Source organism: Anguilla anguilla, chromosome 14 (genome assembly GCF_013347855.1).
Source record: "Anguilla anguilla isolate fAngAng1 chromosome 14, fAngAng1.pri, whole genome shotgun sequence".
NCBI lineage: Eukaryota > Metazoa > Chordata > Actinopteri > Anguilliformes > Anguillidae > Anguilla > Anguilla anguilla.
Window position 1 is genome coordinate 7312727 of NC_049214.1, and position 12573 is coordinate 7325299.

The 12573-nt window shown below is 39.3% G+C and overlaps 1 protein-coding gene across 3 annotated transcripts; it reads left to right on the forward strand.

Annotated features, from left to right (window-relative positions):
• Positions 1-1254: 1254 nt before the first annotated feature.
• On the forward strand, positions 1255-12364 carry LOC118213083 (E3 SUMO-protein ligase PIAS2-like). Of its 3 annotated transcripts, none has more exons than XM_035391746.1 (15): positions 1257-1340; positions 2121-2205; positions 2976-3444; positions 3872-3956; positions 4064-4114; positions 5544-5634; positions 6769-6903; positions 7217-7322; positions 7515-7588; positions 9015-9175; positions 9359-9492; positions 9697-9880; positions 10043-10182; positions 10424-10461; positions 10739-12364. In XM_035391746.1, the coding sequence occupies exons 3-15, from the start codon at positions 2979-2981 to the stop codon at positions 10922-10924; spliced, it is 1851 nt and encodes a 616-aa protein (XP_035247637.1). In that variant the 5' UTR covers positions 1257-1340; positions 2121-2205; positions 2976-2978; the 3' UTR covers positions 10925-12364. The 3 variants fall into 3 exon arrangements, with proteins under 3 accessions (XP_035247636.1, XP_035247637.1, XP_035247638.1); XM_035391747.1 differs by lacking the exon at positions 1257-1340 and adding an exon at positions 1347-1603; XM_035391745.1 differs by lacking the exon at positions 2121-2205 and having other exon boundaries at positions 1255-1340.
• Positions 12365-12573: the final 209 nt, after the last annotated feature.

A 12573-nucleotide genomic window follows, 5' to 3' on the forward strand; every position in this document is an offset into this window, starting at 1 on the left:
GTACTTGACAAATACATGCTCAAAACTTGCAACATGCTGGATAATATAAAAAAGAAATACAAGAATACACAAAATACACATGTTTAAGAATGTATACAATCTCTGCCACTAGAAATATCATGCATTCTTGACCTTGTCTTACAGCTGTGGTCAATAATATGAAACATTTTTTACAGATCAAAAGTCAATGCTGCACAGAGCCAATTTACTTGAATGTGGCTTTTCTGTCTACTTGCATGTCCTGTGTTGGTTTCACAGGGGGTAGCTCTTGTATGAATCCATCAAAGGCCTCACTGAAATTGTTAAACTGTATGTTTGCAGAATGACATCATAACTATAGACACAGCAGATCATGTTCAGATTAGCCTTTGCTCCATAGAGGATAAGCTTTAAGCAATGGGACCAGAGCCCTATTTTCATATGAGTGGGACAATCGAAAGTAAAAGAAAGTTGATTTTTTGATAAGTTTTCATATCTATTTTTATTATATACTTTTATTTCATTATATACTTTTGAAAGGTTACAGCACACTCTTGTGGTAATGCGTAAAGTTGCAAGCCTGTGGCCATTGTTGATCATTTCATTGTCCAGAATTTTCCTGAAGAGGCTAATCCTTGTGAATTGATTTATTTTTTATCCAGAGCTGCATGCAAGGATATTTTACAGGAAAATTACACTGCTGAAAAATTGTGTGCCATTGATAATCCTTTTCTCCTTTAGCAAGAATGATTAGTCATTGTCTTTTTCTTCAAGTGGAGGTTCATACCAGCTAGACTGCTTCCTGCCTACAGACAGGAGGCAGGAGGCCTTCAAAGGAATACAGCCAAATTGCATTCCTCCCCACATTTAAAGTTAGGGTACAGCAAGTGGGTGGTACAAAATTTGGTAACAAGCCAGCTAACTGGCCAGCATTGGTTTTGTAGTCTAGTAGCCTACTGTAAAAGAAGTTTGTGCAGAAAACTGTGTGGTAGTATGGGACGAGGGAGAATTTCTCCATTCTCACTCCTATAGGATTTTCTTTTGACAGACTGCATAGAATATGCCCCATTTAAAAACCGGGGGTACATCTTCCGAATCGGGCTTACGACTTCCCCTTAAACTGAGTGGCAATACCGCGTTTGGTCATTTTTCTCAGTTGTGACGAACAGAAAAAGATTACTGACACACAGGTCAGTGATTACGCCGAATGAACTGTTCTTACATTATACAGTTCAATGATTACGCGTTTTGTTGTTTCATGACGATTTCCTGTCTAGTTTTTTTTCCAGCCAATGTTATGCCACGTTGGAGAGGTGCAGGATGGTCGCAACAGGAAAATGGCGGATTTTGAGCAGCTAAGGGTAGGGACAAGTATATATTTCGGCAAATACCACGTACTTTTAAATTAAATAAAATGAGCTCCGAACGTCCTTTGTACATAATGTTAGCAGTTTTTTCGAAGAAAGTTCTGGATTAGGATGCAACGATGTGTTCTTCTGCATGTGATTTGCAAATGTTACTTATCTCTAGTGGTTTAGTGTTGACGAGCTAACTTATTAGCTAGCCTGCATTATACAATTGCAATTGTGGCTAGCCAATGCTAACGTTAGATACGCAATATTTGGTAAGATGGTTTATAATTTAAAAAAAAATTAAAAAAAAACTACTATTATTGAATGTGAGGAGATCTAATATTAAAGCTTTTCGCAGATTATACATCTAATGCAGTCTTGTAATGGTATAACCTGTTTTTTATTTTCAGATTTGGAGGCTTAGTCTACAGCTGGGCTTTGTTTTGTTGTCAACTTTAGCCAAATAGCTAGCTAATTTATGTTGTTTTTATGGACCCAGCTATAGCTAGCTTCTTTGCTAATCGTGACGGTAGCATGCTAACGTTGGCTATGGCTGTTATTGTTCAGCCTGTAGCTAGCCAACTGTATACGCACCAATTCTCTGTACATATTGAGAACTGGAGATATTGTATGCAATTGTTAAATTTCCGTATTTGGCCAACTTAAATTTTATAGTAATCAAGCTCGCTAGATTTACTAGCTTGTTTCTGTTTGCAACATTTGTGTTTTATCATCTGTGTGTTTTGTTCTTTCTTTTAACGGGTCATGGAATTATTCTTAACATTTTAGATTGCTTACGATCACATTTGTTAAGGAATTTTAAAGAAAAGGATAAACACGTTTGAACAATCAAGCATGGACCAAATAACGAAGGGTTAGTCGGGGTTTTCTTCTTTCCTGTTTTTGGGTGTTAGGAATGGGATTGTGTGTGGGAGGGACGGTGGCCTCAAACCACACGGAGGGTATAGGCTATGTCTTTCCGAAATATCATTTACTTTCTTTCGTCGTTTCATATATCTAATATTTAATTGTAAGTTAGAGATTGTTGTCAAACTTTATTTAACTTGTAGACTTGCCTTAGTATACTAATTTGTTGAGGACATTTTCATTTCCAGTTATTTGTAAACTGTATCATTAACTCGGCTGTATCATAGCAAAATATTTCGAACAGTTTTTAATTACGTGCAATTTCATAGCGTCATAGAAATTGTAGGCTCTTGCATGGGTTTTTAAATGAAACTTGAAATTTCGTTTAAACCTTATTGGCCTAGGTCAGAGGTGCACAACTCTGCATTCTGGTCTATCTTCAAACCAGTTGCTTTAGTTTTCTTTCTGATAGCTCTGTAACGTGGAATAACATTGTCTGAATTTGAGCACAGCAAATCATTAGTTTACATATTTAGTATTGGCTGTAGCTGGTGCAAATATTAGATAAATACATGACTAAGAATGAAATTAAGAGCATAAGTTGGCACAGAATCCTGAAACAGATCAGCACTTGTTGTGCACACCTGGCCTAGATAAAGTTCTATTTGAGTACCAATATGTATGCAGCATACCATCAGAGTTTTGGGAGTTTCTCTTTCATTTGCAAATAACCATATAATATAATTAATGTGTTTATTTTTATTTTTACATTTTCAGAATATGGTATCAAGTTTCCGAGTCTCGGAGCTGCAGGTGTTATTGGGCTTTGCCGGACATAACAAGAGTGGCCGCAAGCATGAACTACTACTGAGAGCCCTGCATTTGTTAAAGAGTGGATGCAGTCCAGTAGTGCAGATCAAAATCAAAGAACTGTATCAACGCCGTTATCCCAGGACATTAGAAAGCCTTCCTGACTTTTCCTCGCTTAAGTCTTCCTTTATTTCCCTTGAAAACGAGTCTTCACTGGTGGACGTGGACCTTTCCCTTAGAGCTGCGCACGCCCACGGTTCAAACCTGGAGTCCCAGCACACTCTGACCTACAGTTCTGTCCTATTGCACGAGACCAAGCACAGCATCGACATGCAGCAGTCTGCGCCTGCCATCCCTCCTGTTCACCCCGATGTGCAGTTGAAGTCTCTTCCTTTTTATGATGTCCTGGATGTTCTCATCAGGCCTTCAAGTCTGGGTTAGTTTTTGTTTGTACTATGTTCTCATTAGGATGAAAATTATTTTGACAATGCTACCCAGAATTCTTTGATACCATGGGTTCTGGTCATAGGGTCTGGCCCACTCTATTACTAGGTGCTGAGGCTTGTGGGTACTGTAGTATTTTAAATACCAAACTAACAAAAATGTTGTTTCTCCTACAGGAAGTTTAAACATTCGTAATCAAGGGCCATAACATCATTCTGTCTTAAAAAGCAATGGGAATGAACTTCATAGTTTAATTGGAAATGAGTCTGTAACAAATGATGGGCAGCATTTGCTATTTTAGCTTCTCTCATTTAGCTGTGTATTGTTGACTAATGGGGGGGGGGGGGTGGGATGTAGGAGTTCAGGGCATAGGTCAAAGAGAACTGAAACTTTCCTTCCCTGAAAACATCTTACTTCAGGTGCCAGCAGCATCCAGCGCTTCCAGGAGAAATACTTCATTTTTGCACTGACACCACAACAAGTACGGGAAGTCTGCATTTCCAGGTGAGTCCTTTTCTCACATGACGCTAACTAGAAGTTTTTTCATGCAGTACAATCTAAAATAATTGAAGGTTTTTTTTTTGTTGTTATCTGTTTGTTTGTGTTTAAAGGGACTTTCTCCCAGGTGGTAGAAGAGACTACATGGTTCAGATACAATTGAGGTGAGACTTGCCAAAATATCAACCAAGTACTCAGTAATTTGTAGTATTTAAAATAATTGTTGAATACCAGCTCTTCCAAAGTATTCAAATAAATATGCTCATCTTAATTAAATATTTATGTTAATATTCCAGTTTCCAAAATCTGGTACACAAAAACAAATATTGTTCGGAAGTTTTTTAATTAGAGTTAAAAATATTTTAAACGTATTAATTTATTCAGTGATCCCAAACCAGTTGTGATTGCTGCTACTACATGAAGGTCTATAAGGATATAACCATAATTTGATGGCTGTTTGATGCTTGTGTGCTGATGGATTGTACTGTACATCGTAGAGTTGCCGCGGTTACTGCATTACCGCGGTAAAGCAATCACGTCATGTCCACCGCAGAGTCAGGCTGATCACCACTTCACCGCTGGGTTTTGTTCTTTTCCCGTTTATTTTAGGCCTATTGTTTATGTTCCAATTTTTACTTGTAAAAGCTATGTGATCTGAAATATCGTCACTCCATTGAGGGCATCTCTCAAACCCGATAGGGTTAATATGTTGGTTTTTCTTGCGAGGAATACCAAGTCACAGTAGGAAGCGTCACTTCAAAGGCCTTTCGAGAGAGCGGGGGAGAGAGTTTAGGCTAAACTAAAGCGGAAACATGGCCTTTAATTTATTAGGCCTTTTATTATTTCATTATTGTTTTTTTGTCCAAGCAATTGCCGCAACGAAAGTGCATTTAAAAGCTGTGTTCAAGGCATTCGAATGTTTATTCCATGTAGCCTATATAGCGGCTAAAAGTGAGAAAATAAAAGCAGAAATGGCTTTTAATTTAATTTATTAGATCTTATTATTTAATTAATGTTTTTTTTTTTTTTTAAACGAGTGGCCTTTATTCAAGAAATTGCGCTTTAGGATTTTAATTTATTACTCAACTTTGCAGTGCAAAGCCTTACTGAATGTGTAATGGCTGTTTCTGTTGTTATTTGCACATTTAGTTTCAAGAACAATTTGTTCTTGCAAGCGTGTTACTGTCAATAAACAGTGTTCAGTAGCCTATCCTGTGTTGTCTGTATTTCAGTAACGAATGCGTGCTTGCTGAATGCCGATCAATATTCCTGCTGCAAAGTCAGCCTCTTAATGACAACACTGGAATAAAGATAGACGTTTATACTATAGAGGCTATAAAGAATAGACTACTACAGGAATAAATGCATTTGAAAAGTTTATTTAGGAACCAATTATTTTATAACATCTGAGGTTTAAATAATTATTTTTTTAAAGGCGGTTACCGCAACGGTTTGAATTGGCTTCGCTAATTTTTGCGGTAAGGAAAAAATCAATACTGCGGCAGCTCTAGTACATCGGAGAGCCTTTTAAGAGACAATTCACTCAGAGGTTCTGCTTTGCACGTGCTCTCTAATGTCATTTTATTCTGTCAGATTTTGCCTTGCGGAGACCAGTTGCCCACAAGAAGACAATTACCCAAACAGCCTGTGCATTAAAGTGAATGGCAAGCTTTTCCCTCTTCCGGTATGTAAAAATGGAAAAAGTATTAAACGCATATACACTCACCGCCCACTTTGTTAGGTACACCTTGCTAGTACCGGATTGGCTTCTGCTACTGTATCCCATCTGCTTCAAGGCTTGACGTGCTATGTGTTCAGAGATGTTCTTCTGCATGCCTCGGTTGTAACGAGTGGTTATTTAAGTTACTGTTGCTTTTTTATCAGCTCGAACCAGTCTGGCCATTCTTCTCTGACCTCTGCCATCAACAATGCATTTTCGCCCAGAGAACTGCCGCTCACTGGATATTTTCTCTTTTTCGGACCATTCTCTGTAAACCCTAGAGATGGTTGTGTGTGAAAATCCCAGTAGATCAGCAGTTTCTGAAATACTGAAATACTCAAACCAAACCAGTCTGGCACCAACAACCATGCAATGTTCAAAGTCACTTAAATCACCTTTTTTCCCCGTTCTGATGCTTGGTTTGAACTTCAGCAGATCGTCTTGACCATGTCTGCATGCCTAAATGCATTGAGTTGCTGCCACGTGATTGGCTGATTAGATATTTGCGTTAACAAGGAGTTGAACAGGTGTACCTAATGAAGTGGCCGGTGAGTGTTTGTACACAATAAATACTGTGTGTGTATTTGTGTGTGTGTGTATATGCAAACCTCACACACAGTTACACTTACAGCATATATATGTCATATATCATATACATATAATGTGCACATGCATGTAATATGTGCCAGTGAAAGTCAAGGATGCCATTATGGGGCTGAGAAATATAAAAAGTTAGAGACATAGGTCAAACCTTAGACTTACCAAAATCAACTGTTTTTATTAGTTATGGTTATGGTGAGATTTCTTTGGTCATCTGTAGAGGTCTTCCTTGGCCTGCCAAGTCCTTTGCAATTACTGAGCAAGACCAAAAAAAAAAAACCACACACATGTCCTAAACATTATGGAGCTGTGCATACTCAGCATATATTATACGCGTGTACGTGTGTGTGTGTGTATGTGAATATACAAACAGACACACAATTTAGTACTTTTTATACACATAAAAAGTATACATACTTGTATAATTTGTATATATACAGTAGTTGTTCCATGACGTTAATGTGAATCATAACATATGTTGGTTATTTTTTGCCCAAGGGTTATGCACCGCCTCCTAAGAATGGAGTAGAACAGAAGAGACCGGGGAGACCTCTGAATATTACTTCTTTAGTTAGATTATCCTCGGCTGTACCCAATCAGATTTCAGTTACATGGGCACCTGAAGTTGGAAAGGTAAAGAGTTTGCATTTCACTCCCTTCTTCCTCCCTCAGTTGCCGTTATGCTTTTTCATGAATTCGGTTCATTGATTCAGATAACTCAAACATATTTTCATTATAACAGCCATAAAACCGTTCCAGATGCAGTTTGATTTTACTCTGTTAACTCTTCCTTGGTTCTTTACCCACCCAATACATAAGTATTTAGTTTTAATGCAGTTTTCGTTTTTGTTTTTTGAAAATTCCATAATTTCCAAGGTAGTATATGAAACAGTTTTTGCATATTTTGTGATATATGTGCCGTGTCATTTTTGTGCTTTTTTTCTAGACGTACTCTGTGTCCGTGTTCCTGGTCAGACAGCTCACATCTTCATTGTTACTGCAGCGGTTAAAAATGAAGGGCATCCGGAATCCTGACCATTCGAGAGCGCTAAGTAATATGCTCCTTGAATCCCTTAGCATTGATACAAGAAAGAAATGAATAAACTTAGTAAGAGAAGTGGTGGCTTTTAATTCATAATAGAGAATGTAAATATGCCAATTTCTCTGTTTTAGGCACAATATAAATTTACTATGCACAGATGACCTATGTTGAGAACTCATTCCCCTTATTGATTGAATTTCAGTCAAAGAAAAACTGACTGCGGATCCGGACAGCGAGATTGCAACGACTAGTTTGAGAGTATCTCTCATGTGCCCAGTAAGTTTCTTATCGTTATGGTCCTCTCCCCTGGGGGACAAATTATGCAGGTCTGTAGTTAATAACTTGTCCTTGAGGTGCAGTAGTGACTGGGGGTGTGGAGAGACGTCATTATCTGTATCTGTATCTGTTCAACCAACAAAATTATCTGTATCTGTATCTGTGTTCGGATAGAAGATCGGAAGTGGGCGTGGTTTATACCGGACGTCGCTTTAAATCAGGCAAATGTTGTATTTTCTAACCTAATATTCATTGGCAATGCAATGGCATATAATTAATTATGAAATATATTTCCACATCCTCATACTGTACTTTTCATCTCTCTCTCTTTTTTAATTTATTTCTAACTAAACTAAGTTTTATGAACTATCTGAACCCCAGCACCCCCCTCCCCCCCCCCCCTTTAACTGGGGTACATTGAACAATCAGAAACAGAAAAAAATGTTTTATAAATCGAAAGATTCTGTTTTGCATTGGAAATAGAAACTATTTACAGTAAAGATATACAGAAACATATCCTTCAGTTGAAGGGAATAATCTTAAATTTCAATGATGCTGCGTTCGTGTTTCTTGACGTGTTAACGTTACTGCAGTTCGCTAGGGAAATGTGAATTACGACTTTACAACAATAATTACATAACAGTAATAGCCTACATTAACTTTTTTGCCTGTTTATTTATTTATTTATATTTCCCCCTACTGAACTAAGTTTGGATGGGCTGCAAACCATCTGATGTCCTCATATTTTCCCTTGGTGGCAACTGTTACCATGAATGGATTTCATGGTAACATCTGTTACATCTTAAACGGATGAATATTGACTGAAATACAAGGTAAAACGTCGGTTTTTTCAATATTTAGACTGGGTTTTTTTTAATGGAGGAAATTAACACATACAGCTAAAAACTACAGGCTCTAAGCTTGATTTTGATGTATAGGTTGCGGGGGTTTGAAAGAGATCCGGCTGCCACACCAGGCTTGTGTCTCGCTAGCTAGCTCCTCTCCTCGATGCGAGAGTTTCCCTGAGTGATAGCCGGGAACGGCCAGCTCTCAGCCTGCTGTGCGCTGACTCGGTGGGGGCGACTACAGAATATAGCGATCACTTTTCAATCGTGTAGTAAATGAAACGACTAGTTTGTGAAATCAAAGTCCTGTGTCGAAAACTGAATGGTCATTTTTTTAATCTAGTGTCCATCCACAATGATATGAATCGATTTGAAGAAACATAATGAGAACTTTTTTTTCCCCCCGAATCCGAATAATAACGAGCAACTTCGGGCAGAAGAAATATCTGCTTCCATCGCATTATTCGTGCTTTCCCAAATACAGTATTCGGATTCGGATACATCCCTAGTAGTGACCGAGGTTTTCTCTCTCTGTCTCTCTCTCTCTCTCTCTCTCTCTCTCTCTTTCTCTCTCTCTCCAGCTGGGGAAGATGCGGCTGACCGTGCCCTGTCGAGCGGTTACGTGTTCGCACTTGCAGTGTTTCGACGCAGCTCTCTACCTTCAGATGAATGAGAAGAAGCCCACCTGGATTTGTCCCGTCTGCGACAAGAAAGCTGCCTACCAGAGTCTGATCATTGATGGGTAAGTGGCTTTTGACATTGCGTGACTTCTAATGGTTTTCTCCCAAACCAGCTAGTTTTACTGTCCCTTATTGTACTCCATCAATTAGGATAATAGCGGTGCTCTTGTCTGGAACATAGTCTATGCTCTCGTGGAAGAATGCTTCGTCTTCATATTGACAATGCACTTCGTCTTTCTCCTCAGGCTTTTCATGGAGATTTTGAATGACAGTTCAGACGTGGATGAAATCAAGTTCCAGGAAAATGGAACTTGGTGTCCAATGAGGCCAAAGAAGGAATCGCTAGAAGTGTCATCCCAGCTTTGCACAAAATTAGAAAGTAAGTTTGTTGATAATAATCACACGGTCCATTATGCATCTCGTAACCGTTTGGACTCTGGCCGGCCTACTCAAGAGTTCACCGTAGGATGACGTGCGGTTGACTTGATTTCAGCGCTGGCACAGAGCATTGGCTCAGAAGTTGTGTTGGCGATTAAACAGCCCTTGCTGTGTTGCTCAGTGGCCCTGGTCTTCCGTCCTTTAGGCCCTGCCATTGTGCAGCCCTGCATGGTGGTGCCCCCCAGCGAACCCCGCGGCACGAAAAAAGCAGATGTCATCGACCTCACGCTCTCGAGCTCTGAGGAGGAAGAGGAGGAGGAAGTGGAGGATGCTCCGCTAAAGAAGCGGTGTCTCTACATGTCGAAGGCAGAGGAGGCGCACACAAAGGGGTCTGTTTCTTAAAGGCTCAATTTAACAAGTGTTCTATACATTTTCAGTTTCTGCTGAGCTACTGTGAGACTTATGATTGATTGTGTAAAAGGGGTTTGAAAAACACAAAAGAAATGCATTTGGGTGTATTTAGGTTTCTGTTTTCCCCTTTTTTGTCTCAGAGTTCTGGCCTATCAGCCGTCGACATTGCGAATGCCCAACATCCAAGCTTTGGAGACATCGTACTTGGCTTCTTCACTTGCAGACTATGCAGTTCCATTCCATCACTCTGCTTTGTCCACTATTTCTGCGGACATGCCAGGTTATCCCTTTTCCCTCTTATGCTTTACATGGTTTCCCCCCTGTTTTTAGAGGAAGAAAATCTAGTGTAGAATTAGATAGATCTGTAAATGAATGATTGTGAGAAGCAAGTGTAAGAAGCAGGAGAGGAGGCGTGTTTCTTCAGTGTGTATTTGTTATGGTGGTATGCTGTAAAGGACAGAATATGACACCTTTTGCATTTACCATATTGAAATGCTTCATTTTTTGCTTATCTTTTATAGGTCTAGATTTGTTCTCACTGATTCAAGGAGATGCTCAGGTGCGTGAAATATTTTGATAGACCCTTTTAATATTACCTGCAGACATTCCTCAAGTTTAGAGTATTTCCCTCTTCTTAATGTCACTTCTGTGGCTCCACTATATCATGGTAGCCTGATTTAAAAATGAACTGTCATGGTAAAAATGCAAATAATTGACATAAATGTGATCAGGTAATCAGTAATGGTATTTTTTTTATAATGGAACAACACTGTGCAGTGCAGGTGATACTGAGCACAAGCAGTTAAGAAGCTAACCACCCTCTCCATGTCCGACAGCATTACCGCACGCCGATGTTCCTGGACAGCATGCCCAGCGGCCTGCCCATCCCCACCTCCAGCTCTGGCCTGCTGTCCTCCTCCAGCCTGTATGAGAGCAGTGCTCACGGCAGCGGCTCAAGCCACACAGAGACGGGCGTCATCACCGGAGCGGCCAGCATCTCCGACATCATCTCCCTGGACTGAGCCAAGACTCGGAATCTCCCGTTCCACCACTCGGTGTCAAATACTGCCATTTGTAATGGACTGTCCCTTTTTTTAATTTTTATTTTCCTTTTTTAATATTTGAAGTTGGCAAAATGTGATTGTTTAACTGTAATTTAGAATATTACGTATTGCCTCTTTTGGATCGATGAACTTTCAAGACTTTTTTTTGTTTGAAGGAAGAGTGATTGATGCGTTGAACATGAATGATCGTTTTGGTTTGCCGGCTGAATCACAGGAAAAGCAAAAGCAATACAAAGGGTACTCAACTTTGGAGGCAGCTCAACTTTGGAATAATTAATACCATGTTAATGGTAATGTTGTAAAACTTCTGGCTGCTGTTCCATCTGACTGGATAGCAATAAAATGTTTTCTGTATAAAACAATGCATACGTTGGTTGAAAGTTTTATCAGTAAATGAAAAGTCCATTCTGTTTGATGTGATCTGGGGGAAAAAACTACCTCATTTCTTTGTAGAGCAGGAACCTAACTGATTGGCTAAATGTTTGCTTTGGGGTTTTAATTTTTTTTGTGTGTTTTTGTCAAGACTCAAGCCAAAAAAGAACTACCCATACCAACTTTACTCCACAGCCTGTCTGCTGCTGGCCTGGACAGAAGCAACCCTGGAACTGAGTTACACTAATGGGTGCTTTCATTACTGCAGAGCTGTTTTCAAGCAGCGATAAAAGGGAAGATTTGCCGATAATTTGTTGTTCAAACTATCAAACGATTTCAATTTATATTACCTTGTTTCTCGGTCTACGGTGGTTTTAAATTTAGTGTGACATTTCAGAGCCAGGTAACAACAGTGGCAAAGCAACCAAGATTTGTTGCCGAAGTCCTATTGGTTTCCAGCATGTCCTGACTCGGTACTGTGAAATCAGTGGTAATGTTGTATTCGTTTTGTCACCCAGGTGTAAAGTTTTACACAGTTTGAAAACAACTGCTTCTGTAATAAGATGGTTTTATTTACTTATTTTTGTGTCTTTTTAACCTTTTTTAAAGGACATCATTTCTCATCTGAGCTGCTCCTGATGGAATTGATGCCATGTTCTGTAACATGTTTGGCACACATTCTTGTTTATGTCGAGTACTTGGACCTTTTAAACATTTTAAGGGGTATGTTTTAAGTTTGGTTATGAATGTGTGTTACCCAAATTACTCTTCCTCAAAATGTAAAATATGAAGTTTGTTGTCCTATGCTTTGAATACATATGGTGAAAAAGCAGATTGGGGAGTAACCAGCTTGCACTGTACAGAACCCAACACTGTTATGTAAAACTCAGGAAATAATAACCTACCTGCCTAGATGAATCACCAGCTGCTTTGCTACATCCAATTCATAAAATGTAATTGCTGTTTATGGTCATGAAATTCCAAATTTGTGTTAATTAACCTGGAAATAAACTGCTCTGGAAAATTTTTGTCGAAGAAAATGGTAATAAAAGTATCCATGCCTCTGCACTAAAAATGGAAACCAATAATTAGAGGTGAAAGGTGCAGTATATAGGTTTGGAGAAACGAGCAAGTGCGCCAGATTTTGGGGGTGGGGGGTTGGACCACCTTAAACCCTCTCCCCTCAGCTCTCCAAACACATGCATGCCTGACATCTGAGTAGAGAGAAGTCAGTG